Raw genomic sequence first — 27,128 nt, 5'->3', positions numbered from 1 at the left:
CCAAATTTATTGCCAAGGTATAGGACCAAGATGTACATTCAAGTCTGCAGTTCTTAATCATTATATTTCAAAGGGTGGTTGTGAGGATTACATTTAAATTAAATTAAATTAATTAATGTATTTATTCTTATTTGAGAGAGAGAAAAGGCACGAGTGGGGGGGGGGAGAGACAGAGAGAGAGAGAGAGAGAGAGAGAATCATAAGCAGGCTCCATAGCAAAGCGACACGAGGGCCTGATTCCAGGACCCAGGGAACATGACCTGAGCCGAAATCAAGAGTGGGATGCTCAACCAACTGAGCCACCCAGGCACCCCTAAATTAAAATTTTAAAAGTAAGCTCTCAGTACTTGCTCCCTGGTAGTTTGTGTCCCTTCCTGTCCATATTTACGATCCTTGTCTCATCCCCCATAAGAGAGGGGCAATAAAGCTCAATCATCCATTGCCAACTCTCAGACCATCTGTTGCCAAAGTCACTGAATTCCTGGTCAGCTTACTGGCGGACAGAGGTGGAGGGGAGGCCAGGAAAAGATGCTCAATGCCATCCCTTCCTGTTCCAGCTAGAAGAGTCAGAAAATAGGGGGCATTGAGAAAGGGGTCTCTGGCTTTGCTGTGAGAACTGGAAAATCTAATTTTCTTCTCTGGAAATTTCCCCCTTTGGAAAGAGGAAGCTGGACTGCAGGGCCCCTGAAGGGACCACGGAACTGTGGCAAAGAGCACGTGTTTCCCAATTTATTTAACTCCTCAGGTCCCACCCCATCTTCAAAATGGTAGATAATAAAAATAATTGTAGGCAGTTTACAAGGTTGCTCAATCGAACTAAATAATTCCACAAAAAGTGCTTAGCAGAGTGCCTAGGACATGGTACGCATTCCATAAATATTATTATTTTTATTGCTATTATTAGTATTCCAACCCCATAACATTTGAGGTGTCTCTTAAGCCAGAGGGTCCCGTTGTGAATGACTTTAATTTACAAATGCATTCAACGGTCTGCCTAAAGAGCGGCTCTACAGCCCTGTGTTTAGTGCTTTCCACCGCCCAATGACCAGGTTTTCTACCTCCAGGGGAAGGCTGCGACTTACAGAACAGCCATGACAGTACCTGCACAGACATAGTACCCTTCCCCTTCTTGTCCAGCCGCGGGGTGAAGCCTGAGCCCCAGACTTCCGCAGCCCGCCCAACTCAGCCACCATTGGTCGCCTCTTCGCTGGCGTGATTAAGGCCCCGCCCCTTCTCTCTGGGACCACGCTGAGGCGACCTCCGGAAGCGGAGGGGCCTCAGTGGAGGGACTGCGATGCAGCCTGGGCTTCGTAGTCCGACTGGAAAGCTGCAGCCAGAGACCGGGGCATCGCGACCCGGAGAACTACCATCCCCAGCAGCCGGCGGAGAGAGGAGGGGCTGGCGTCACGTGGGCGCTCGGCCTGGGCGGGCTATTTCTCAGTGCGGCGGCGGCGGCGGCGGCTCGGGGGACCGGGGCCTTTTGTTTGGAGCGGCTGCGGGGGGGCCCCGGAGCGGCGAGGCCGGAGGCCTTCCCCAGCTCGCTCGGTCCCGGCACACCCTCGAGGGGGTGGGGAGGCCGCCCCCTGGGCCGGGCCTCGCCTTAGGCGCCGCCGCCCCGCCCCAGGCCCGCCCCGCCCGGCCTGAGGGGAGGAACCGGCCGGGCCTTCCCGCGCGGCCGAGACACCTCCGGAGTCGACTCCACTACCCCCCGTGCTCCGGACCCGAGGCTGCCTTTGGTTCTTTAGGCAGACGCCATGAAGATCAAGGATGCCAAGAAACCCTGTAAGATGGGGGCTTGGGCCCCCCGGGTTGGGAGAGCACTTTGGGCCCCGTGTAGAAGCGCCTTAGCGGAGCGGCGTTGTTCCCGGCCCGTCGGCCCTCGCAGGCGCCCGGCACGGGATGGGGGGGCGGAAGGACCATTTCAGCATCGGGGTCGAGGCTCCCTCTTCATTCCCCTGTGAGCGCGTGACGAACGCCTGCCGCCTCCTGGCCCTTTCCTCCCACTTCCTTCTCGAGATCTGGAAGGCACTTGGGGGAATTTTTGATTCGGGTTTTGCCAGACCAGACGGGAGCTATCAGTCCGCTCCCCCAGCTGGCTCTGAAGTCAGGTTGAAAATGGGTGTCATTTGCGCAGGGGCATTTACCGCTCCCCCCCCCCTTTTTTTTTTTTTTTTTTTTTTTTTTTTACTGATTTCTGAGCTTCCAGCATGTGTCCTTGAAATCCTGGTGTGTTCCTGGGAGTTGTCACTGCTGTTACAATTAAAGCCTTTTTAAAACACGCCTGTAACCTACCAGCGGGTAATTGCTTTGGCTTGTTTTTGTTTAGAATAACAGCTAGATCGTGTTTGCTTGGAAAACGAGACATAAAAGGATGAAAATCATAGGTATTCCCGCCGCTCAGGGCTAACCACTATTAATATTTTGGTGAATACTCAGATTTTTTCTACGCCAGTATATATGTACGAACTTTTTAATGAAACATTCTTTCCCATGTTTTAAACGAGCGTATCAACTTTCATTTGCTTCCTTTTATTTTTAGCCTTTTAAAAACCTTTACTCCTGTAAATAGCTTATTTAGTCATTCATTGTGATTTCATACTAAGTACATTCTCCCAGAGTAACTAGGAATGTGGGGATGCATGCTTATTTCTTAGAGTTGTGTTGATAGTTCACAGTTTTTAGTGTCTCAAGTGATAAAACGGAGCACTGACACCTTCCCTTCTGGCCCATCAGGGTTCTTGTTACCTCAAGGGAGAGGCAACTTACTGCAGCACTCTGAAAACTATGGATTGTTATTTAAACGTGAGATAATTCATTCTTAATGTTACTGGTGAGGAAATTGAATTTATTTAGCCCCAGAGTAACTTTTCCAAGGCTATGCCAACCAACTCTGCTAATGAGGCTCAGGGCCCTAAGTGAACTCCTAGTCCAGTGTTCTTTTTTCTACACCCATAGGGCATAGTTTAGTCTAAATACTTAAACACAAACCTTTCTGACGTGGTGATTTTATCTGCCTGCTGAAGAAAATGTGTATTTTAACGATGATTTCTTGTGATCTTTAAAGAGCACTTACTCAAGGGGTCTATAGAATAGTGATGGGAAGGTTTAAATGACAGTTAATAGAGAACCAGTTTTAATTTTCTTTACATTTGCTGAATTAAACTAACCTTGAACAGATGCAGTAACGTCGAACACTTGGACATGTTCCTTTAACACATACATTTTCCCTGCTTGTCTTAGAAGTTCCATTTGGTAAAATGAGTTGAACTTTGACAAGCTCATATTCTAACTCTTAGGGTATTTTCTTTTTGCCATGATGCTGATGTGATTTGTTAGATTTGGGCACACTTGTAATCAGGTATGAATGCTGCCTCTGTCAAAGGTGCTTCAGCAAAGATAATACGTAAAGGTTTATAAAATAAACTAAGTTGAGAAAGGAGCACCTGTTTTTTAGAAGTTGCTTATTACTGCTTAGGGGACAGTGTTGAAGGAGTCATGCTGAAACACTAGTCAGTTAATCGGATTTAGAAGTCTAAAGTGACATTTTCCGTTTCTTATATGTAAAAGGTGACTTTGCTGCTTCCTCAGTTCTTCACTGGGAAAGTAAAGAACGTCTTGTTTTTGTGTGGGGGAAGTATTTCAATTATGAGCTATAAATATATAGACCCAGAAAGTGTCATTTCTGACGTTTCAAACCACTCCGATTAGGGAAAGATGTATTTGTGTTGTTTTTGAGTACTTGTATAGGGTTTTTTTTTTTATAATTATAAACTAAGTGAGCACTTCCTATGTGTAAGGCACTCTTTACATGCATTGCAGCATTAAACAAGTGGCTTTAGCTTCACACTCTTACATTCACCTAAGGGTTAGAAAACATTGCTTTTAGATACAACACTAATATATTACAGGGTTAGAAACCAAATGCATGTATTTAACCAGAAAGTGAGAAAAAGAATCCGTTTCGTCCTCTAGTTGTATAAGGTTAGCGTTAATTCAACTCCAAGGGAAGGATGAAGTCAAACATGAACCTCATGACAAATTTTTCTAGTGAAAATTTTTCTAGTTTTCTATGAAAACCTGAAAAATGACAATGTTGGCTTGCTTTGCCTTTTGTTTTTCACACTGCTTAAGTATTAGATGTTAAAAAGCCAGTCACGGGTTCCTCTCTACCTGGACTGACCTGGACTGATATCTTAAGATATATTCAGTCTTTGTTTTGCTTACCTTTGTGACATGAAGCCTGATTAACAAGGGGACAGTAAAAGATAAATTTTTTTAATTTGATGAGATAAAGGTTTTTGAATCTCTGCTTTGCTAACCCAACCTGAAGCTTTTGTCAAGACCAAAGAGAAGTATATGGCATATATGTGTAGTTTGGCCTGTTTGTAAATTGAATCATTGTTTAACAATTATCACTTCCAGTAGATAATAAGGTACAATTTAATATGATAGTTTCTAACATTCCCTTAGATGTACCTAATTTACCAAAGGAAAAAAAAATCTTACGTGATGCTTTTCTAAGGAATTGTGACACTGAAGGTGTGAAGGTGATTATTTTCTTAGTCTATTTTGAAACACCAGCATTTTTATTTGGAGTGATTATTGGGAAGAGCAAAATGTCTTTTTTATCCAAGAAGTTGAAGCATACTTGGAGTTTACCAGTGCACATGCCCATTTTAGAATGTTGTTTCTTAAAATAATGTCTTGAACATTTTCATCATTTGGTTTCTCTTTCTGCTAAAGAATAATTAAATCCTAATTTGGCATAGGATCCCTTTGGGCTGAAATCTGCATGGGGCCAATAGCAATTAAATGGTTTGATAATGCTTCTCCCCCACCCCTTTACAATGCCTAGCAAGACACCAAACTCACATAACACAACTTATTAGAAATTAACAGTTTGCCCTGTGGCTAGATATCTCCTGCTGTTTAATCATTTCAAAAGGTGACTGGACATGCAGGTTTCTTCATTCATGATCCACCCTGGTAAGGAAGATAATTCTTGGTAGCACTTTATGCTTATGGTAGTCCTGGATATTTTTGTTACTTGCAGGGAACTAATGGCAGCTCTTTTAGGCTCGGCTGAGAAATAGACTAGGAACTATTATTTTTTGAAGTCCAAGTAAATCACAGGAGATTCTAGGAAAGTCTGGGGAAGGCAATGCATATTTGCCATCATCAAAGTACGTATTTGTATTTATGGAGTGTGTGCTTTGTTTTTTAAATGTGTGTTTTGGTTCATTTTCTTTTTTTACCTTGGCAGTGGAGAGTTTAATTCTCAAAGAATAAAAAAATATTTAGCTTATATGCAGTAAGTAGGCTGCTCATGCACTGGTGACCTACTTTTAACCTATCCCTTGGCTAAAAGCAACAAAGCTATAGGTATAGATACTTGCCTGACTTTTTAGAAAACTGATGTTTTTATTACCTCATAAGCTATTAGTGGACCTGTGGTTGTACTTAATAACCTTATATTTGCTTCATGCTTTCATTGCAAATAAAGTTTGAGCTCCATGATCCTTTCCCCTCCTATTTTGGTCAGTGAGAAAATGGGTTTTTTTTTTTTTTTTTAATGTACTGAACAATGTAAAGATCGGTTATTTGACCACTTACTAAATGATAGGAAGTGGGTCATAATTAAGGATTTGTGTTTTCTGTGGTGCACGCCTGGCTGGATCAGTTGTTAGAGCATGCAGTTCTTGATCTCTGGGTTGTGAGTTCCAACCCCATGTTAGGTGTAGAGATTACTTAAAAAATAAAATCTTAAAAAAAAGAAGAAGAAGAAGAAGAACTTGTGTTTTCTGTGTTCTTATTGCCTTCTCCATACTTTTTGAATGTGGTCCTCCCCACCTGCCCACATAAGGAAATGAATTCCAGAATTCTGCTGAGTTGAAAGGCTCACTAATACCAAAGGTGGCTGTTACCAGTTTTTGTGTTTTTTTGGTTTTTTTTTTGTCAGTGGCAAGGCTGAGTTCTCTTTCAGTATCTACCTTCCTGATTTTAAGAAGAGAATTACCATAAATGAGATTTACTAAGAAATAGAGGGAACATGTTATGTTCTAGATTGCACATGATGATGAGTGAGAAACTCATCATTTACAATCTAGTTACCCTTCCTTTAAGAACAGACATCTCCTAGGCTAGATGTGAGATGAATCTTGAGCTTCTTGCATTCATAATTTTAAAAGCCTACCTCTAGGCAATAACCCTTAAAGAAATTACATAGTTCTTCCAACTTAATCTGAGGTATTTGGAAGAACCTTCTGTTTCTTTAGTATACAAAAGTGGCTACACAAAGATTTAAAATTGAATGGTAGGTGTGCCTGGAAAGCTCAGTTAGCTAAGCTTCTGACTTTTGACCTCAGCTCATGTCTTGATCTCCCTCGGCTCCGTGCTGGGCTTGAAGCCCACTTAAAAAGATAAAATTGAATGGTAGTACTCTGTTTCATAAGTTTGTCGTTGTTGATGGTTGTTAGGTCATACATATTTTATATTCTTCAGCAATTAATGTAATTTAAAAGAAATGAGGGATTTGGTATACTGTAATAATAAAACAGCTTTGTTTACAAATGTTTTTTACTTTCTGTGTGGAGTTTTCCTTTTCAGATAGGACAAGTTTGGTTGTTTCATGCAAATAGATCAAGAAAAGCCTTTTAAAAGAAGTGAAAGGTTTTTGTTTTTCTTTATCATTTTAATGATAATTACACCTAAACAGTCATTTTCTGTCTCTGAGAAAGAACTAGTTAACACTTTCTTGCACCCAATCCTGTTTCATTCACAAACAGGATTTCATTCTGTGAGCCTTTCTGTTGCCTACTCCACAGTTCTGTGTTTTGGAATTGGCCATTGCCCTTTGGGGTCAAAAACCTTAGTGCTAACCACACAGGTTTAGAAAAGTAGAAAGTTTCTTCCTCCCCAGTATTTTTATCTGTAAACTTCAGATATCTTCCTAGGCAGTAAGTAAGGTTCTTTTAAAAATTATGGTTTCATGTAAGAATTAAAAGTTCTTCACATAAGTGTTAATTGGTTTTGTTTTTTTTTTCTTTCAAGAATGGCAGTGTTCACTTATTTATAAGCCTGGGAGTAGGCAGGGACTTCTGACTAAAAATAAAAATAAAATGAACTTTGAACTTGGTAATGTTTCAGCGTCATAGTTTGCGTGGAAGTAACATTTTTATTTGTATATTTTGACACCTGACAAAGGCATAGAAAGAAAAACTATAAACTTAAACAATTTTTAAAGTATTTTGAACTTTGGAAAATAAAAGTTTTTAGCTCAATAAAACTCACCTTGTAGAAACTTTTCTATCCCAAAATATACTTTACATATCAGCAATGATTTGCACACCCACCCCCATGAAATCTAGAATCAAGTATCAATCAAATAAATCATTTTGGTTATATAATATCAGAAGCATTCCTATGTTTTATCTAATATACATTGAAAAGTGTCCTAACTGCATATCTGTTCAACAGTTTGGGAAAATTTTGAAGGCATCTCTGATTTATTGGATCAGTAAAGCTACTCTGTATTGTTTTCTTTTAAGACAAACAGTTGCTGTGAATATCTCCTTTGTAGCTGTTAGTATTGCTACTTCCTAGTAGGGATTGAAAAATTGAGAAACTTTAGCCTGTTTCTTTTACTACATCTTAGTTATTTATAAAAACATAGGCATAAAAGCATAATGCCTCTTTGGGGTCTTACTGCCACCCAGATTATGGTCTTATATCATTTTACTATTTTTTTAAAGAAGTTTCTATTTTAAGATTGTCTTTATTATAGACCTGTATCTGCAACTTGGGTTTCCAATACAAAAACAGGCTAGAAAGAAAGAAAAGGAAAGAAAGAAAAGTGAGCTCTTTCTCCAGGAAAAGAATTACACTTCCTCATATTTAATATTAATTTCAGTAAATGTAAAATTCTGTAATGGAGAAATATATAGAATCCTATCTTGCTGAATTGTATGTTCCTGGTTTCTAATAGTCACACATAACAAAAACACTAATATTTAAGAAACAGAATTTTAGAGGGAACTAGTCGTCTTTGACAACTTCTACATAAAAACCTGTTATATATTTTATTCTGAGGCATTTTGTAATGTATGTATTTAAGTATTAAATTATTTTGAGTATCATCTTGTTTAAGATCCCAGAGAATAGAAACAGACCTTAAAGAAACTTGGATTCAGAGAAGTTAATGGCTCTTCTAAAGTCATATAGTCCAGTTAGTGAAAGAGCACCAAGTCCCAACTTATCTACCCAAATGATAGAACTGGCTGCCCACATATGCCCCAGGTAGACTTACCTTCAATATTATTAACAGCTAATTTTATTAACCAGATGTACCAAAGAAACCTAATGCTTAATGAGAAAGAATAAGATTTCTTTTTAAGGAGGTACTTTTACCTTGGGTTACTTGAAGTAATTATAGGCCAATTTTACTATGTTACAGTGTTACTAGAAACATTATCAAGTCCTAGGTGGTGACCTATTTATTAAAACAGAATTGTTCCAAATTTTTCCTGATCCCCTGCGGCATATGATAAGTATTTAATAAATGAAAAGGAATGCCTACCTGACCAGGAATTAAAAGGCCCTGGACCAGCTCTAAGCATCCTATGTTACAGAGTTTTAGAAAATACACAAAGTAATGCTTCAAATGGAAAAAGTTGAGTTGCACATAGAAGATGCATCTTACCCCCAAAATATTACTGACTGCATGATTCAGAGTAAGCGAAATTTGTGGCTAATTAACTAGTTTGTGTTTCTAATTTGTGTTTCTAAAACCAGTGTAGATAAAGTTATTACTTTTTTTTATCCACAGCTTTCCCATGGTTTGGCATGGACATTGGGGGGACTCTAGTAAAGCTCTCCTATTTTGAACCTATTGATATCACAGCAGAGGAAGAACAAGAAGAGGTTGAGAGCTTAAAAAGTATCCGGAAATATTTGACTTCTAATGTAGCATATGGATCCACTGGTATTCGGGATGTACACCTTGAACTGAAGGATTTAACACTTTTTGGCCGAAGAGGGAACTTGCACTTTATCAGATTTCCAACCCATGACCTGCCTACTTTTATCCAAATGGGAAGAGATAAAAACTTCTCAACATTACACACGGTGCTATGTGCTACAGGAGGTGGTGCTTACAAGTTTGAAGAAGATTTCCGCACAGTAGGTATCTGTTACTCAAAGCCAAACATTGATACCCATTCTCTTTAATTTTTAAAACATGAGTCTAGGGGCGCCTGGGTGGCGCAGTCGGTTAAGCTTCCGACTTCAGCCAGGTCACGATCTCGCGGTCCGTGAGTTCGAGCCCCGCGTCAGGCTCTGGGCTGATGGCTCGGAGCCTGGAGCCTGTTTCTGATTCTGTGTCTCCCTCTCTCTCTGCCCCTCCCCCGTTCATGCTCTGTCTCTCTCTGTCCCAAAAATAAATAAAAAATTAAAAAAAAAAACAAACATGAGTCTAGGTTTCCTTCCATCTTACATGTTTCTTAGATTAGTTGCCCCTGCTTGGATACAGAGGAAGTTTATATTCATGACAAGCTTTTCATCTGGGACATGTTTTTGGCCGTGGGGGGGGGGGGGGTGGGAGGGGGCAGAGGGAGACAGTCTCAAGCAGGCTCCACTCTCAATGTAGAGCCCAACATGGGGCTCCATCTCATAACCTTGAGACCATGACCTGAGCCAAAATCAAGAGTAAGACATTTAACCAACTGAGCAACTTAGGCACCCTTCTTTTGGGGCACTTAAACACCTTTATAGACTGAGTAAAAAATCACCCAGATTTGGCCTTATTGTACATAATGTTTGGTAAAACCTGCTAGGTTTAGGGACTGTTACAAAGCTACAATAAGAAATTTCAGTGAATTAGGTAGTGTACAAAGCCAGATATAAGTGGGGTTTGAATTATTTTCACTATTATTGTCCTGTGTTTGCATTGCTCTTTGTTATTACTCATATAGCCCTCTCTCCTAGGGCCATCCCCCTCCCCCAAAGAAAAACAGCTGAAGCCAGTGTCTTTTGACTAGTAGACATCTGAATGAAAGTCCCTATTACCTCCTTTTCCTGATTTTATCTGTCAACATTACCATGGTCTTGTCTCAAAGAGTGCCATTTGGAAATGGCAAATGTAAGCATTGATTTATGTGCTAGTGGGGGTTTGCCAAGCTTCTAGTTCTTTCCATTAGAGTAAAAATTAGAAAGTTGGCATTTGGGGCTACTGAAATTTGTTTTCTGTGAAAATATGCAAGTGGACCGTTTAATTTCTTAAATTTATATAGGGAAAATCTTAATAGAACATAAGTGATCACTTACATGGCTCATATAACATAAGCCCCTTAAACTTTGGGATAGTTTAAAAATCTAAATTTTTTTTAATTCTTTTATTTTGATGGATAATACTGATTTGTTTTCAAAATATTGAATAATCTGAACATAAATTTCATAAATTTGAGACCAGTTTGCTTGGACATGAGATATTTGATGTTTAGTATTCTTACCAAAAGCAGTGTCCTTGATGTCAGCTTTCATTTCACCTGGCCACTATCAATATTTTCTAGTGATGAAGTTCTGTAATAACTTTCCTGTTGATGCTCCATCATTTATTAAGCTAATAATTGAGCATGTAGTATATGTCAGGTATTATGCTAGACACAGCTCAGCTGGAAATAAGACACAGTCTTAGCCCCGAAAGAATGTAGTAGTCTAGACCACACAAATGATTTAAAAGTAAAAGTACCGTGTCTGATAATTAATGCTATTGCTGTGAAAAACAGTGCCACGGGAACACCAGAGTAGTGTGGTACCTAACAAGTTCTGGAGAACGAAAGCTTCCCAGAGGAAGTGATCTCTGAGCTGAGATTTTATTACAAATACTTTATAACATTCTTTACTAACCCGAAATGAGTTTAATAATTTCAAACTAGTATTCAAAGTATAATATAGAGACAGGAAATGAAGGTATTTATATATTGGTAGATTTCTCTAGTAGGATCACATAAAAGGGGCATAATGAAATAGTTAGATGCTGGCACTTAGATATAAATTCACCGTAAATTCTAAAGCCACAAATGGTAACAGATTGATATGGAAGTCCAGTATTCCCTCAGTTTATATAATGGTTGCATTCCTAGCAAATTTAGTGTATATATATTAAAACCATATAAAGAATACTTTATGTTTACACAGACATGGATAATTATAAAAAAATTTTCCTACTGCTACCTACAAAAATGTCTGTCAGAACAGTGAAAGATAGAGCAGGAATGGGATATTTCTTTGTTTTGCACAACTGCCCCACTCACTGGAGTTGTGCCCCACTCATCTGACATCACAGTCCCTGCCCATTAAATGTTAGTTTGGTTCTTTTCTCCTCTCTTTGTGAAAACTGAAATAATCCCCACAAATACCTCCAGAGGTAATACCACCATCACCAAGAATCATAGGACTAAGAGATATTGACACAAAACAAGTGGAAATGTATAGATGATTTTGAAGTTTTATAAAGTATGTGAAAATTATACAGTGCATTTGAGTCAAATATTTTTAATACTGTCCCTTGTTCACTTTGTACAACTTTTTTGGTGTTTTTGTGTGGTTTTTGTTTTTGTTTTTGTTTTTTACAGATTGGAAACCTCCACCTGCACAAACTGGATGAACTTGACTGCCTTGTAAAGGGCTTGCTGTATATAGATTCTGTCAGTTTCAATGGACAAGCAGAGTGCTATTATTTTGCTAATGCCTCAGAACCTGAGCGATGCCAAAAGATGCCTTTTAACTTGGATGATCCCTATCCACTGCTGATAGTGAACATTGGTTCAGGAGTCAGTATTTTAGCAGTCCATTCCAAAGACAACTATAAACGAGTAACCGGGACAAGGTAGTAACCTTTTTGTTCTTATTGCAGCATTCATGTTGTTTTATACACAGAAGTTGTGAACTCATATTAATGCCAGCCTTTAACATGTATTTATGCAATAGAAAAAAAAGGTAGATGTGTAAGTAGAAGTTAAAGTGTTACAGATAATTTTGTTTCATAAGGTATGTGTGTAAAGACTCAAACTGAAATCATTATTTATATTTGCTTAGCAACAGTTGGCACTAAACTTTCCACAATTGTAAGAGGGAATTTTTATCTGGAATGATTCCAGTGACTTTTTTATTTTCCAAAGCATTCTTCTCTCCTTTCACTATTTTATAGATACATTTAAGCCTAATGCTTGACACTGGTTAGCTTGCATGCTGATTGGATTAGATTCATATTTAAGTGTTGTGTTAGACAACATTATGATAATTCTTATAGGATGAATTGAACATAAGCTCTTTATGGAATAACATTAATGTTCCAAATATCCCATAGTGTTTTCTATAATGCCTGAAGTATTGTGAAATGAAATTTTTAAATTGTCCTTATGATTCTGATATATACTTGAGGAAGAAAGATTTTGGGGTTTATGAAAAATACTCATTTCCATTTTAAAGTAGTGCTCTTATTAAAGTGATACTTAATATTTTTGTTCATTTTAACTAAACTGCCCCCCTCATGGAGCTCAGACTCACAACTCTGAGGGTCACATGTTCTACTGACTGAGCCAGCCAGGTGCCCCTAAGTGATCCTTAAATTAGTATTTTATCTCTATGGTAGCTAAAAATCTACCTCTATTGTGATGCTCTATGCCAGAGAATTACAGGGAAGTATTACCTACTGCAGTCAATTCTAAAAGAAATTAAGTCTGGTTAACTAAATTCCAGCGGTGACCAGGAATAGAGTCTGTTAGAAATTGAGGTGAAACTGAGGAACAAAGGTTTTGATTTTAGGGGTTAGAGAGACATTTCATTTTATCAGCATATCCAAAAGAATAACAGAACCAAGTAAATTTCTGGCATTAACATATTGACCAGACTGACAAAAATTTTCTCACCATATTCATTTCTGGGTCACGTTAAATGCTTATGTATCACAGTGAATTGATTTCAGCCTTGTCAGACCAAGTAAATAGATCTTTCACTAAATCATTTCCTGGAAACCATTTAGAGTTACAAATTTTCTCCTTTTAATTCATATAGCAATTTTTAACATTTAAACTGCTTTTTCACACACATAAAAGCATTTATTTTTTGGCAATTACAAAGTGTAAGGAATTGGTAAAGATGATAGAAGATATAAAATATCTCTTCCATCCTCATGATGCTTCCACCAAGTGATTATCTTTCCCTGTGGTTTATTTCATCTGACAAATTTAGTTTTGCTAGGCATTTTTCTTACCTTCATTATGTTGATATTTCAGCACTTGGCATTAGCAATATGTTCTTTCTTCGTGTTTGTTGAATATATGAATACTCTTATTTTTACTCTGGAAGAAGAATACAGTGTATAAATGTAACTTACCCAGTTTTATTTTCTTTAGCCTTGGTGGAGGTACCTTTCTGGGTTTATGCTGTCTGTTGACTGGCTGTGAAAGTTTTGAAGAGGCTCTTGAAATGGCATCCAAAGGTGACAGCACCCAAGCCGACAAGCTGGTCCGTGATATTTATGGAGGAGATTATGAAAGATTTCGTCTGCCAGGTTGGGCGGTAGCATCTAGGTAACTTTAATATTTATGTTGTAATGAAAGTTGCTTATTTAGTTTTTAGAAAGCAATATATATTAGGAAGTTGTAAGGAGGCTTACTTACTCTTAACCCAGTTTAGGTTCCAAGTTTTGAACATTCATGTAGTTTAAAAATTAGATACACATTAAGAAGTCTCCCAGGTATATACCCTATAGGAAACCATTTTTATTCTTGTGCATCCTTTCAGTTTTTCTTGATGCAAATGTAAATACATATCCTTATCCTCCCCTAATTTAGAAGGTAACTTTCAAAAGGTAATATTTGTATACTACTATACAGCATACTGTATATACTCTTCAGTAGGCAAGATATCCTAGTCTATCTGCTGGCCTCCCACCCTACCTTCATTTCTCTCTCTTTCTCACCTTTTCTCCCCCTTCCCTTTTCCTCTCCCTCTCCCCCCCTTATTAACAGCTTCTTGGTATTTTATTGTGTGGGTTTATCAAAGTTTGTTGGATGTTTTGGTGGTTTCTAGTATTTTGCTGTGTATAGTTCATGGGTCAGTCAGTAACCTTGTTAACATGCATTATTTTGTACATACCACATTTATCTGTAAGATAAATTCCCAAAAATGTTGATTATCAGCAGAACTGATTTTGTCTTTCATTTCTTTGCAGTTTTGGGAATATGATTTATAAGGAGAAGCGAGAATCTGTTAGTAAAGAAGATCTAGCAAGAGCAACTTTAGTTACTATCACCAATAACATTGGGTCTGTGGCACGAATGTGTGCTGTTAATGAGGTAAAAAAATTAACTGTATGGAAAATGTGGATTGAAATTTTATTTATGTATAGCAGGGCTTCTTTATGTTCCTTAAGGAGGTCTCTAGGATTGAGGTTACTCATCTCTGTTAAATCCCAAGGCTCATTAGTTAAATATCATGTGTACCCACTTATTGTTATTTGTAAAGAAAATAGCAGATAATTCAAATTGGAAGGAGGACAAATAGATATTTATATTTCAAATTTGTCTAGAAGCTTTTCCACAAATATACCACCTAAATCTCTTGAAGATAGAAAATTCTTTTTTCAAACATAGGACATTTTTGAGGTAACTACTGAAAGAGGGTTTGGTTTTGTTTTTTGGGTTTTTTTGGTTGGGTTTTTTTTTTTTTGCTGTTAATGTTGCATTTGATTAGCAAAGTGCTTGGAAGTTTTCTTATTGCCTTTGGCTTCTTTACAGTGCTGCCTTGTTGCATATGGATCAAGCAGCATTGTACAGGGCTATGAAGGCATTGAGACTTGTTCTTCACATGCAATTTGAATGATACATACTTATGAAAAGCATAGATTTACCTCGTAGATTTGCGTCACTATTGGGTTATTTTTATATGAAGGAGAGTAAATACACAGTTCTGCCTTCATGTAATAGATGTATTTGCCCATTTAATTTTTGTAAATATCAAATACTTTAAATGAATTGGAAATTTTGCTTTCTGAGGGAATCCTTCATTTGTTCATTCATTTATTCATTGTGGAGTACCTTGTACCAGGTATTTTTCTAGGCACTAGGGATATATTAGTGAAAAAAACAAAGACCCCTGACTTTGTGGAGCTTCCATCTATTCTAGTGATAGAGTAAATTTTTTAGTATATGTTAGGTAATAAATGCTACTTTTTACAAAAAGAAAACCAAACAAGATAAAGAGAATGGCAGAAGACAGATTGCTGCGTAGTTTGCTTGTTAAAGGAAGGCTTTATTGAAAATGTGACCCTTGGATAAATATTTAGAGGAGGTAAGATAATCATGCATATTATTCTGTGTTAAAATCCAGAGTTCTAAGTGTCTCAATAACAGTTTAGTAAGTTGGTGGAAAGAGCCACTAACAGGTGTTTTAACCCAGGTTTGGGGAATATTTCACTTTTGGGGGCAGACAATATTCTGGGACCTTTTTTCTTAGCCCTGTAGATCTATCTAGATTTTCACTGGCCACTTAATAGTAATTAAGGCCATAGCTTACACTATCCAAACTCAGTGTGCAAAAATGTATACTCAGAAGTCAATATATTGTGAGAATAGAAAAGCATTTTGGAGATTGAAACACTAGTTCCTCCATCTAAGATTTCCTTCAAGGTATCTAGGGAACTAAATTAGTTGCATCTTAGCAGAGATTGATTTGATGGGTTAGGCAGGGCCGGAGATGCTGGAAGCCTCAAGTTTACAGTGTTTTAATTCTAAACACATTTAAAATACTCTTCCTTGGTTTCTCTCCTTTAATCTCAATAATATTTCTCCAAATTACTTTCTTAATAGGTTATTTATTGGCCATTTTCAAAAACAAGTCTCATCTAAAATCATTTACTAGGTCTTTCGAGAACTTTTCTTTTTTAAAATAGATTGTATTTTTTAGACAAGTTTTAAGTTCACAACAAAATTGAGTGGAAAATACAGAGTTCCCACATACACTCTTGAACTCCACTATCACCCAAAGCCCATAGTTTACATTTTGGCTTACTCTTGGTATATATTCTATGGATTGTGACAAATGTGTAGTGATATATCCTGAACTAAATTTTATATATTCAGGATTATGGAGGTATATGTACCAGGAATGTAATAGACACTAAAAAAAGGTAGTGGCTAATTATATTTTTAAGTGGAGATTTTCTAAACCCTACTGTATTATAAAATGTACTTGATAGCTCTTATTTCAGGTCGTTTTATTTGTTCTTTTCTTTTAGAAAATAAACAGAGTTGTCTTTGTCGGAAACTTTTTACGTGTCAATACTCTCTCAATGAAACTTTTGGCATATGCACTGGATTATTGGTCAAAAGGTCAACTGAAAGCATTGTTTCTAGAACATGAGGTATGATAGGAAAATGATGTTTTGTGAATTTTAATAGTATGCTTTTTTATATGCAAGTTTTATATTGCTTCTTGCTGTGTACTTAGAAGTATAAAACTGTGATTTACTAAATACTATATTGAGTCCCACACTTCAGTTTGAATTGGGGAGATAGGGGTTACTATAACCCCCATAAAGGTTACATGGCCCATTAATGCAGGCGCCCCATTAAGAGGGAGTTTCCCACTTCTTCTGACCAAGAGAGAGCAGTATTAGATCTTATTAACTCCTTAAATATTGGGATTGCTTGTGTACTTAGTGGATTTGTTTTGTTAAATTGTTTTTTGTTTTTTTTTCTCCCTTGAAATAATATTAAATGTGAACAACACAAAAATATATAATTTAGCAGTGAAAATTTTTAAAATTCTTAATCCTCCCATCACAACCTCACTTCCACCTCCAGAGGTGACCACTGTTAAAATTTTGGAGTTTATTCAAGATGTTTTTTCCTATTCTTTCACTACATCCATTTATTCTGATCTGAAAATATCAGTTGATGTAATATTTTGGGTTAAGTAAATTAACCTTGAATTATTTTGTTTCTGGTCAAGTGGACATATTAATAATTTTAATAACACATATTCAGAGTTTTCCCTTATAAGTGTCTGTTTCATTGTCCCTACTCTCACCCTGTAGTTGAGAATGGTGTCCTGCTGTGCAGGCTCCGCATGGCATGCTGTATGCTGTGAGGATGACACATGAACAAAAGGAATTGTGTTTGAGGAAAAGGGGCAAGAGGGGTACAGAGTTGCAGCAATAACCTTAGAAGCTTTTTAATGTCTAAGAGCAATACTTTAAAAATAGGTATTTCAGGGGTACCTGGGTGGCTCAGTTGGTTAAGCATCTGCCTCTTGATTATGGCTCAGATCATGATCTCACCGTCATGAGATCAAGCCCCAGTTGGGGGCATGGAGCCTGCTTAAAATTCTCTGTCTCTGTTCTTTCCCCGTGCGCGCTCGCTCTCGCTCTCTCAAAAGCACGTATTTCATATTTTCAGATATTAACTGATAACACAGATTGGTAGATTTCCAAATAGATGTTCTTAAATAGATTATAATAAATATCTGTTCCTAATAATGAATATTGTATGCTAATTTAAAAGCTAGACTGCATTAATAATTGTTTTTAAATTATACAGGGATACTTTGGAGCAGTTGGTGCACTTCTTGGGCTGCCAAATTTCAGCTAAAAAGCATCCGGTTTCTCTCTGCTAATAAATGTCATCCAAGAGGAACTGAAAACCAGAGGCATCATTACTGGGAACCAAAGGATAACAGAGTAGCACTACTGCTGTTGATTTTTAAATGTCAGAATGGTAAGCTGCTGAAAGTTGCCATATTAAAAGAGAGCTTGGTAACATGTGAAGTATTTCTAATTGAAATGCTTTCCCTTCTGTATATAACCAGTGTTAAATCCTTAAATGCAATACAGCCTCTGATTCTTGAGCTTCCTCTGAGAAGATTTTCTATTTATTTTATGTAGCCAACATTGCAGTACTGTATGCTCAAACACAAATCTTAAAGTCTCAGAAATGTTTAGCTCCTGAAAATAATTGAATCTGAATAAGTGTGTTCTATGTGTTTTGGTTACTAGTAAGTGGACAGTAACATACTCTGTATCAAACTTATTGAAATGGCTATCAAAGATGATCATTTTTATGTGATTTTAGAAATGTTAAGGCAATATTAATTTTTCATTATTGTAGTTTTGTCAGCATTTCCCCCGGCCAAAAAAGCACGTTTATGTGATCTTTTCCCAGACATACAAGCTTTTTCAAATGGTATAATTTAATTAAAATACTATTGTTAAATATTAGCCTGAATTTTAAAATGAATCCTAGAAAATTATTTAAAAATGTTTCATATTTTTTAATTGGAGGCTCAATTACTTATTTGAAAGTCCATTTAATGAAGTCCCAGGACTCTTCTAGTAGAATATGTTTTGTGTGCATTGATAAGTCTGTGATCTTTCTGTACCACATTTATCTTGGGCCCAAACTGAGTCATTTCTGTTTAATTAGGTCTGACCATCAAAACTACAGACTTTAATCTATTATGAACAGCAACCAAATCATATTTATTCTAAACAGATGTGATGGAAATCTGAAATATGAATGGTTTTGAAGCTGTAGGAGTCTGAGGCAGTATTACAGAATTCTAAAAAGATCAGTGTTTTACCATTTTGGTAATAGAGGCATTATAGTTTCAAAATTTGTAAGTCCTTTTGCCTTGGAATTTGTTCTCTATGTTGAAGTCATTTTTTATAATGTTACAAATCTTTTCAGATTTTTACTTTGGCAGCAACATTTTGGAGGTCCTGTAGTTCAGCAAATATTCAAGACCATTACTTAATGGTTTACAAAGTAGACTTGGAGAAAATATTCACCTCCTTAAATTACCAGTAAATCTGGATGTACTTGGAAGAGTTTAAAAATTGTGTATATTACAGGAAGAAAGAAGTATTAGTATGTTTTTATAGAACATAATTTTGCTCCATAAAGAACAATTTGCAGTAGAGGTGCTGGACATTTCTCCTTATAGTTTTCAAATTTTGTGCTCAAATATTTAAAATTCAGTTTTATTTATCTAAAGAGATGAACATATGAACAATAGGAGTGAATACTTAGAGGAAAAAGTATGCAAGGTAATGTTTTGGAATTTAGAATATTTGGAACTTGGCATTCATGTTCGGTCAGTAAGCCACTCCGAAACCCGACAGTGACTAAACATCTGTGACTTTACTGTTTCCGTTGTTGTGGTTAGATCTTTCACTACAAAAAGCTACATGTTCAGTTTATTTTAAAATTTTGTGATTTGGACATTTGTACAAAAAGTTTTTATTTTTAAATGATAATTTCACGTTGTATCTTGTGGCAAACTACCTTACCAGCTGTAGATTTAGGACTGTGTTTAAGAAAGAAATGGAGGGGCGCCTTGCTGGCTTAGTCGATTGAGTGTCTGACTCTTGGTTTCAGCTCAGGTCATGTTCTCACAGTTTGTGATTTTGAACCCTGTGTCAGGCTATGCACTGCCAGCATAGAGCCTGCTTGGGATTTTCTCTCTGCCTCTCCACCACTCACATTCTCTCTCTCTCTCTCTCGAAATAAATAAAAACTTAAAAAAGAAAGAAAAGAAAATGGAATGGTCAGGGTCCATGTAAGTTAATTTGATCAATGTTCTGGTTAATCTGAGAATGTGGTTCATACTTTGTGTCCTTTGAAACTGAAATTTCCTATTAAAATGCATATAAAGTGAACAACCATTTCAGCACTGTTGCTCTTGGCCATTCTCATGTACAGTCAAGAATTACTTGAGTAATAAGAATGAACACAGAGTTGTGATCAAGACTGCCAAGATTATGTTTTTTTAAACATAATCTCATGAAATTCTTTGTAAGCATACAGTGGTAAATAGGTTTGGTTCTAAGCCCAAACAGCATAATGCCTCAGAGCTCTATTTCTATTAGGCTATACTGTTTAAGAACATAAAGTGTGAGCAGTATGTAATTTTATATTTTCTAGCAGGCATATTTAAAAAGTAAAAAGAAACCGGTGAAAATCATTTTGATTATATATTTCTTCTTGACCCAGTATATCTGGTATGTTACTATTTCAACGTATAATCAATATAAAATGTTATTTAGGAGATACTGTACCTTTTCTTTTCTTTTCTTTTTTTTTTTTTTACTTTGCCTTCAAAACCAGTGTGTATTTACACTTAATAGCACATGTCAGTTTAGGCTAACCACATTCCAGGTTCTCAGTAGCCACATTTGAGTAGTAGCTACTCTACTAGACAGTTCAGTTCCAGAACCAGCTCTTAAAAATGACCACTATCAAGTATCCATGAAAATTTTATGGATAAGGGCTTTTAAAAGAATACTTGAGAAGGGGATATGGGAAATGTTAGTTTTTATGGGAAAAATATGGAACTTTTTAAAAAAATACAGATTAAGAAGTACCTTGTTTGGGCTAGTTTATTTTACAAAGACAAGCTGTATTTCTGACTGTTCCAAAAAATAGCTTACATTGGATCCTGCCATTTCATCATACTGTGTATCATTTTTCCAGTGATACACTGGATAAAGTTGCTCAAGACCCATCCTGACTGGTCTCAACAGTCTCCAAAATGTCTATTTCCTTCACTGAAGCAAATTTGAGGATTCCAGTGACTTAAATCCCCTTCCCACCCCCAACCTCATCTACTTGAATTTAGAGAAGACAATTTTAAAGGACAAAAAAGAGACCCTTTTAATTTTTCATTGAGTTGTATATACATGAGAGAATTTTCTTTATAACTTTTGGATTTAATTTTCATTCTTAAAAACTGATAATATTTTCAGATGCAAAGAGCACTATCAGTTTGTTTGGGGGCTTGGTAAAGAACACAAGGTCTAGAACTTTCCACCACCAACCCCCTTCTCCCCCCAAAAAAGATTGCCTTTTAACTAGAGACTCTTAGAACTAATGGCCTTCAGTTCTATAACCAGTTTCTCCATAGAACTAGTATTAGACTTGCTTGACTGTCAGCAGGGGTATTTATTCCTTGTTCGGCTGCTCTAATTTAAATAGGTGGGCTCTTAGTTTAAATAAATGGCCATTGCCAATAACATATACACGACAATTGATAGTCTTTCAAAAGGTTCAGATTCCTTTGCCAAATATTAGACTCTGTAAAATTCCTGAGTTTTTACTTTTACATGCAAATGTGATTACTGTATTCTAAGTACCAGTTCCTGAAAGTCCGTTTCTATAAGAAAAATGATGCAGCTGAAGGGAAAGGTTTTCCTCCATGTCCTATGGGACTCTTACCTTTGAGAGCAGTCTTGCCTTGATTTCTAAGGTTGCATTCTTGGGTGGAAAGCTTATTAGCAAGGTAATAGTTCCCAGATATCCTTTATAACCACTTTGCTTGTTATATGCAAAAATTTTATATTTTGTTTGGTGTATCTTTTTTCTTTCTGTTGAGCACTTTATGCTTTTTAGTCTATTGCATTTGAGAATGTAGTTTAGAAATCCTTTCTTATTTAAAGCCATGTAAAAACTGTTAAAGGATAATCACCAGAAAAAATGAGTGTGCATTATTTTGCATTTAACTTACTGGTTTGTGGTATGTATAAACAAAATATTAGAAATATATTGCCTTTTTGTAATACTCTTTGACCTTATTTAAGATGATTTGCCAAGAAATATCATTGATGTCCTGTTTTCCTAGTAAGTTTATTTTAGTGTGTTTTATTCTAATACTGAAGGAATTCAGCCAACTTTGTTTATATTGTCAGATAACCTCAGAAAATAATGTGCTTTATCTGTATTACTGCCTATTTTCAATATCTGAGACAGTAGTTGTCTTATATTTTCTACTGAGCCTAGTAATAATCAGCAAAGACCAAAAGAAGTAATTTTTTTCTTCCTTTAAGGTATTTTTAATAGCCTGATAAAAATAATGGTGGCTTGAAAAGTAAATTACCCCAGCTTTTTGACCATATCTAAGTTCTGAGTAATTTCCACTTCTAAAAAGTTCAGATGTCTTCTAAAAGCAGTCTCTATTGCTTGTGTTATCTCTTGTGTATTCAGTGGATGTGGGGATCACGATTTGGTGTTACATTGGAAATAGTGCCAGCCACTCTTCTAAATTCTTTGAATATTATTTTCTTTCATTGTAAAATGAGGAAATTGATTTGTTACAATGGGAAAGGACACTGTTATCATCAAGATCCTGAAAGACAGTTGGTTGCTCCATTCATGGCAGCATTTGGAGACTAAACTCACTATGTTTAGATATTTGGTGTCAATGTTTTGGAGTTAATTTGATTTGTATATGTTGATAGGTACTAGATTCTGGATTCTCACCAAACCAATAGAATGATATTAGGTTTCTCTCATAATGTTATGTTATTGCCTGTAATGGCCAAGTAGATCTATCTTAAAGTAATATAAGAGGTTTTATATCTGTATATTAAAACTGTGTATGTGTGTGCTTTAATCTGTGGAAGTATCAGAAATTTTTATTGAGTTAACTCTAAAATTATGTGGACATTATTAGAACTTTTCCGTTGTACAAAAAGAAACATCCCACTAAATTCATGAATGTATGAATATTAGATATATTTGAGATTCTTTAGTGGCCATTGTCTTCAAGTTCTTTCTTTCTGGTCATTGTGAGTGGGAACAGATGTGAGATTAACCCCTCCAAGAATTACTTACTGCTTTTGTCAAACACAGTTTGTAGCAAAATGTATAAAACAGTTTTAATTACCTCCAGGTGAGTTGAAATGTCATGTATTCTAGTCATCTACATCCAATATGATGAAGGCCTAAAACACTTTTATCCTTAGAATTATCTGAGGATAATCAAATTGTACATGTGTGTGACAAAATAATGTAGCAGTGAGTTGATCTGGGACTTCAAGTACATGAGTTCGTGCTGAATGATGTGTTTGAGGGGAATTTTTCCCCCCTTAAAAAAAATCTAGAAATCTTTACGTTCTGGCTTTTTGTATAGTGAAGAGATTATTTTTCTTTTGTATTGTTAGTCATTTTGCTGCAGCAGCCACTAATTCTGTGTTTAAAAGAACTAAGATGGAATGTATTTTTCAAAGGAGTGAAAGAAGTTAAAATTCAAGGTTTTGAATTATATAAAATATGCAACTAAATTTCAATTCTGAGATATTGCTGGTTTTGTTTTTGGGGGTTTTTTTGTTTTTTGTTTTTTTTTTTTTTTTTTTTGCTATTTCTTAACATCTTTCATTCGTTGCAGTACTTACAGTTTCAATAGCTTTCAAAGAACATTTCAACTTTTACATAATTTGTAAAGCATATATAAGTAATGCAAATAGTTTGAGATAATTTTGGCTTTACATTGTATCTCTGAATCATGGACATCATACCTGTCACAGTCAGTAGTGATTACAGATAACCAAGCCATTTTGAAATTTACCACTTTTTTCCTGAGGGGCCCTTTTTAGTTTACAACATTTAGAAGCAAAGGGTAACTTTATACATCTAACATCAATATCTTAGTCTCTTGATCCCAAATATAATTAATTGAATTAGGATATAAGTCATATTAAGACAGTTTTATCATGTCTTTATTTGAGCTTTTTATTTGAACTACATTGAGAGTTCAGCTTTTTAAATAAGTTGAATGGCACTTGTCTTACTTCTGCCCAGTGATTGACCAAATCCTATCTAGATGTTTGTATGTTTGAATTTTACTTACACAAGCCATTTCAGTTTAAGTTGCCTTATTCTGTCACATCGTTCTTGTCAGGTCTGAGCTTTGTCATGTTGGAATTCTTCTAACAATGAATCTGTGATGTAAAAATGTATGATGTGCTACAAATTTTATTCATAATAAACTAAGTTATAGCCTATTGTAACCTATAAAACATTGCTTGTAAATCATCTAATTTATTTTTTCATTTATGTACATTTTCTTATGTAAATTTTAAAATATTTGTTGTGGCCTGTTCTATAAACATTCTTGTACTCTTCTCCTTAATCCTTATTTGCATGAAGGAAGCTTAGGTTTTGCTTGTTTATATTGGCTGGCAATTAGGCCAACTTCAGTACTTTCTGCCTTCTTTTCTGTAGTTTAACTTTTTCTAGTTTTCTTCATATTCTAAATAAATGTTAAAATCATACTTTTTATTTCCTACTTTCCAAATAAATTCTCTAAGTTGTTTCCTATGTGTATGTTTTTATTATTTCATTTTATATATTGTACTCCCACGTTTTCACTGATTAAAGTTGTAGCTGAAATTACCTATAGTAGAATAAACTCTGAGAACAAAGACTTGGCAAAGTCTTAACCTTTATCCTGAGTAGTTGGCACAGAGAAGGCGTTCAATAAACAATTGTACAGAAAGTGTCTTATCTGTCATGTAAGAAGTAATTGTTAGTTTTTCCCCACCTTCTTCCCATCATTAGAAAGTACAGTTAGTTATTCACAGATGAGAGTCTTAATGACACTGGGTAAAAAATTAAAGATTTCATCTAAGAGTAATCTTCAAATTAGAGGTGCCCTGGTATCTCTCACACACCAGTAGCCAGTGACCAGTCAAGTTTGGGCGCTCATGGACTGCCGAATCAAACCTAGGATTTTACAGGGAATTACAAAGCTCAGAAAAGTCAACTGTACTGTGCCAGGTCACACAGCTGATTATTAGCAGAACCGAAACTAAACTAGTTTTTCTCAGCCCATTCCACTGTTGTTGTTTTAACCCTCTTCCTGTTGGGCAGGTAGCATATAGGAACAGAATGTTATTCAAATAAATTTAAAAATAATTAGGTGGTAACATCCAAGTAAGATAGAACAATCAAAATAGAAAAATTAGAACAACTATAAGTACACAAGAAAAATCAGAAAAGGTAAATGTCTTCATAAACACAATAAAATTAAGTATACTAAATTTGCCAATTGAAGAAGTAATTTGGGTTTAAAGGGAGAAACATCCATAAGCTTTTTATAAAATAGAATGTTGACTAAAGTGTGAGAGAGGTCAAGACACCATTTTACAAAAAAAACCCATTCCCAATGCAGCAACACAATAGGGAAGGATCTCACCACAGATACTTCTAGACGTGAAGGATTTGTGCCCCCTATCAGGTACTCCAGCCCCTGGGATCTGTACCAGAGAGACAAGCTCCCATAACATATGGCTTAAAAAGCAAAAGAGCTGATGTCTAGGGATCCCAAAGTGCTATAGGAAATAGATTCCTCTCTTGGGGGGGGGGGGGGGGGGTGTTCATACACAGTCTCACTAAACACAAGATGGCCAAAAGCCAAGAAAGTTGGGGAAGTGCCTGGCAGCAACCCATAAATGAATACCATAGGTTCAGGGGTCCTTCCTCAGGAGTGAGGGGTTCAAGCCCCAAATTGGGGATCCGCTGCTCTGGAGATCTGCACTGGGAAGACCTGATTTTGAAAATTGGCAGGGCTTAGCTCCAGGGGCTTTGAAAATCAGTTGGGTTTAACTACAGGAGAGCCCAGGGCTATATAAGGTTACCAAAATCCTGCTTTTAAAGGTCCCATACACAATCTCATTCACTCTGAGGCATAGAACAGAGACAGCAGTTTGAAAAGCACCTGGGCCATGAGTGTAGGAGAGCTATTGACTAATTTTAAGGTATATGCCAGAGGGGCAGGGATTTGTAAGAACTCTGGGAATAGAAGTGCTGTTGGGCACCATTTTTCTTGACCTTTTTCAGTCCAGCTGGATCTATGCTGGTGGGCAACAGTTCTGACACTCTCCAGCTAGCTACATTGCTAGTACCACTCAGCCTGGTGTCCCTTGTGGACTTACCACACCCAATGAACCAACCCAGACAGGTGTCCTTCCAAAGCAGTTCCTGCCATACTACACCTAATAGGCAGACTTCTTTGGAATCAGCAGCCCTCCAAAGCAACTCCTGTCCTCAGGAGGAAGGGAGACAACCAACCTGCCCACCAACATGCATATAACAGTCGTTGCCAGTCCCCTCAGCCAGCACCCCCACAGCAGTCACCTCCCAATCATAACAGGAGGGTACACAAAGCCCACACAGGGGACACCGCAGGAGCACCTGGTTCTGGTAACCAGAAATTGTACTTCTGGGAACCAAAGGCCCACACATAAGACCACTACCTTCAGGAGATGAAGTTGACCTACTAATACATAGAAACACAGAATCAGACAAAATGAGACAAAGGAGTATATCCTAAATGAAATAAGACAAAATCTTTGAAAAAGAAACAATGGAAATAATCTACCCATCTGAGAGTTCATAGTGGTGGTCATAAAGATGGTCAGTGAATTTGAAGAATAAAACTCAGAACTTCAACAAAGAGATAGAAAATATAAAAACCAAGCTGAAGAATACAATAATGGAAATGAAAAATACCCTAGAGGGAATAAACAGATTAGAGAATGAGAAGAATGGATCAGTGTTCTGGAAGATTAGGTAGTAGAAATCATCCAAGCTGAACAGCAAAAGGAAATTTAAAAATTTTTTAAATGATTATTTATTTTTGAGATGGAGAGAGAGCATGAGCGGGAGAGAGGCAGAAAGGGAGACACAGGATCCAAAGCAGGCTCCAGGCTCCGAGCTGTCAGCATAGAAACTGACACAAGGTTTAAACTCAATGAACTGTGAGATCATGACCTGAGCCAAAGTCGGACGCTTAACCAACTGAGCTACATAGGCTCCCCTAGAATTTTTTTAAAAATGATGATAGGCTAAGAGCCCTTTAGCAAAACATCAGGTGTACTAACATTCACATTATAGATGTCCTAGAAGAGAAAGAGAGCAAGGGGCAGGAAGTTTATTTAAAGAAATAATAGCTAAAAACTTCTCTAACCTGGGGAAGGAAACAGACATCCAGATCCAGAAAGCACAGAGAGCCCAACAAGATAAACCCAAAGAGGGTTACTAAGACACAGTAATTAAAATGTCAAAAAGTAAACATAGAGAATCTTAAAAGCAACAAGAGAAAAGAAATGTAACATACATGGGAATACCCATAGGACCATCAACTGAGTTTTCAGCAGAAATTTTTCAGGCCAAAAGGGAATGGCATATTATGTATATATAAATAAAGTGCTGAAATGAAAAACACCTACAATGAAGAATATTCTACATAGTAAGGCGATCATTCAGAATTGAAGGAGAGATGAAGAATTTCAG

At 36.7% G+C, this 27,128-nt stretch overlaps 1 protein-coding gene across 3 annotated transcripts; it reads left to right on the top strand.

Annotated features, from left to right (window-relative positions):
- The first annotated feature begins 1,472 nt into the window (after nucleotides 1–1,472).
- Nucleotides 1,473–24,152, top strand: PANK3 (pantothenate kinase 3). Of its 3 annotated transcripts, none has more exons than XM_058723043.1 (7): nucleotides 1,473–1,782; nucleotides 8,825–9,177; nucleotides 11,631–11,884; nucleotides 13,413–13,589; nucleotides 14,234–14,357; nucleotides 16,298–16,423; nucleotides 17,601–24,152. In XM_058723043.1, the coding sequence occupies exons 1-7, from the start codon at nucleotides 1,755–1,757 to the stop codon at nucleotides 17,649–17,651; spliced, it is 1,113 nt and encodes a 370-aa protein (XP_058579026.1). In that variant the 5' UTR covers nucleotides 1,473–1,754; the 3' UTR covers nucleotides 17,652–24,152. The 3 variants fall into 3 exon arrangements, with proteins under 3 accessions (XP_058579026.1, XP_058579036.1, XP_058579045.1); XM_058723053.1 differs by lacking the exon at nucleotides 1,473–1,782 and adding an exon at nucleotides 2,200–2,298; XM_058723062.1 differs by lacking the exon at nucleotides 1,473–1,782 and adding an exon at nucleotides 8,162–8,729.
- The last annotated feature ends 2,976 nt before the right edge of the window (nucleotides 24,153–27,128 follow it).

Source organism: Neofelis nebulosa, chromosome 1 (assembly GCF_028018385.1).
Source record: "Neofelis nebulosa isolate mNeoNeb1 chromosome 1, mNeoNeb1.pri, whole genome shotgun sequence".
NCBI classification, from domain to species: domain Eukaryota; kingdom Metazoa; phylum Chordata; class Mammalia; order Carnivora; family Felidae; genus Neofelis; species Neofelis nebulosa.
Note: the sequence above shows the minus strand (reverse complement) of the source record. Positions and strands in the feature narration are given on the sequence as shown.